General features: G+C 47.3%; 1 protein-coding gene across 1 annotated transcript; it reads right to left on the bottom strand.

Moving 5' to 3' along the window:
* Positions 1 to 6: 6 nt before the first annotated feature.
* LOC104814731 lies at positions 7 to 1,300 on the bottom strand (the record flags this gene model as incomplete). Its single annotated transcript, XM_010542908.1, has 1 exon — positions 7 to 1,300. A coding segment is annotated over exon 1 (1,235 nt), but the record flags the coding sequence as incomplete, so codon positions are not given.
* Positions 1,301 to 1,316: the final 16 nt, after the last annotated feature.

The raw sequence follows: 1,316 nt of genomic DNA, 5'->3' as shown, positions 1-1,316 counted from the left end.
GTAGGCCCGCTTTGTCCCCGAGACAAGAACTGTGTCAAACTCAGAATCTCTCTGCTTCCTCCTTCAAAGTTTGGGAAACCATTTAGACTAGTGGATGCATCAGGCATGCTCATGAAGAAATGTTGTTGAGCATGTGCATGAGGGGTCGACCCGATAACCCGAGGCAACACTGGGGCTCCTCTCGAGTCCATCATGTACGGGATAGAGTTTCCAGGTACATACAATGGCGATGATAATGTCAAACCAGGAGGTGCAGTTTGTCCGTTGTAGCCAAAGGTAGGGGAGGGCGAATGGGAGAAACCGGGAGCTAAACCCAGAGAGTTTCCGGTTCTTGCTATGTCTAGGTCAAGTTTCGGGTCGATGGATTTTCCTTTGGGAAAGAATGAAAGAGAATCTTTTCTGCTGACTTCCACTTTGGCACCCAAGATGGAAATGACCGGTTCATGGGGGATTGTACTACGTGGATGTTGCCCATAGTAAGGTCCCTGATACGAAGAATCAGTGAGAAACTGCGGTCCGTCGTTCAAATCAAAGTTCAATTTCTTGGCTGATTGTTGGGATGATGAGCAGGAGGCAGGAGATACGCTCTGGTGGCCATTACGATTTAGAAACAGCCTTGTCTCCATCCTCAGTTCTGAACGTGTGGGAGCGTCATATTCCTCGTTTCTGCAATTCAAATCCAGGTTGAACCTGCCTGATTCTGAGGGCTTTACTTCCACCAGAGTCTCTGTAGACCTAGCATTTGTTGAGAAAGGAAACTGTCTCCAAGGGGTTGAGTCTTCAACCTTATCATCTTCTCCCTCGGCCACATTCAGATCAATACCAAGACAAACATGCTTCTCTCTTAAATCCCCACCAGAAAGTTTATGAGGTGATGCTGGGCGAAATGCACTGGTAGCGGCAGATCCTTTCCAGCAAACAGTTCTTTCCAGTTGTGATACCATTGCTGGCGGAACCCCGGGAGCAGCTACGGGACGTGAGACAGTCACTACAGGAGCAAGGGTTGACATAGAGGCCACAGCAACATCTGTTTCATCAGGAACGATTTCTTCATTGAGATCAAATTCACAAGGCTTTCTCTCTGTGCTGAATTGGCGAGGCTCAATTTTATTGCCACTCATGCCATTTTCAGGTATATCATCTTCCAGATCCATCAAGTGGTTCTTCCCACCTTGAAGTGCTTGAGCAGAATGTTTTTCAAAAACTGGTGCTTCCTTCGAATGGGACACCGTGCCTAGCATGTCTTGGTCATCGTTTATGGAATTTGATGAATCAGATTGTGTTCTTTCATCTGACAGCTCTTCCGGTCGACAGTT

The sequence above is a fragment of the Tarenaya hassleriana genome, unplaced genomic scaffold (assembly GCF_000463585.1).
Source record: "Tarenaya hassleriana unplaced genomic scaffold, ASM46358v1 Cleome2116, whole genome shotgun sequence".
NCBI lineage: Eukaryota > Viridiplantae > Streptophyta > Magnoliopsida > Brassicales > Cleomaceae > Tarenaya > Tarenaya hassleriana.
This window is presented reverse-complemented; position numbering and strand designations above follow the sequence as displayed.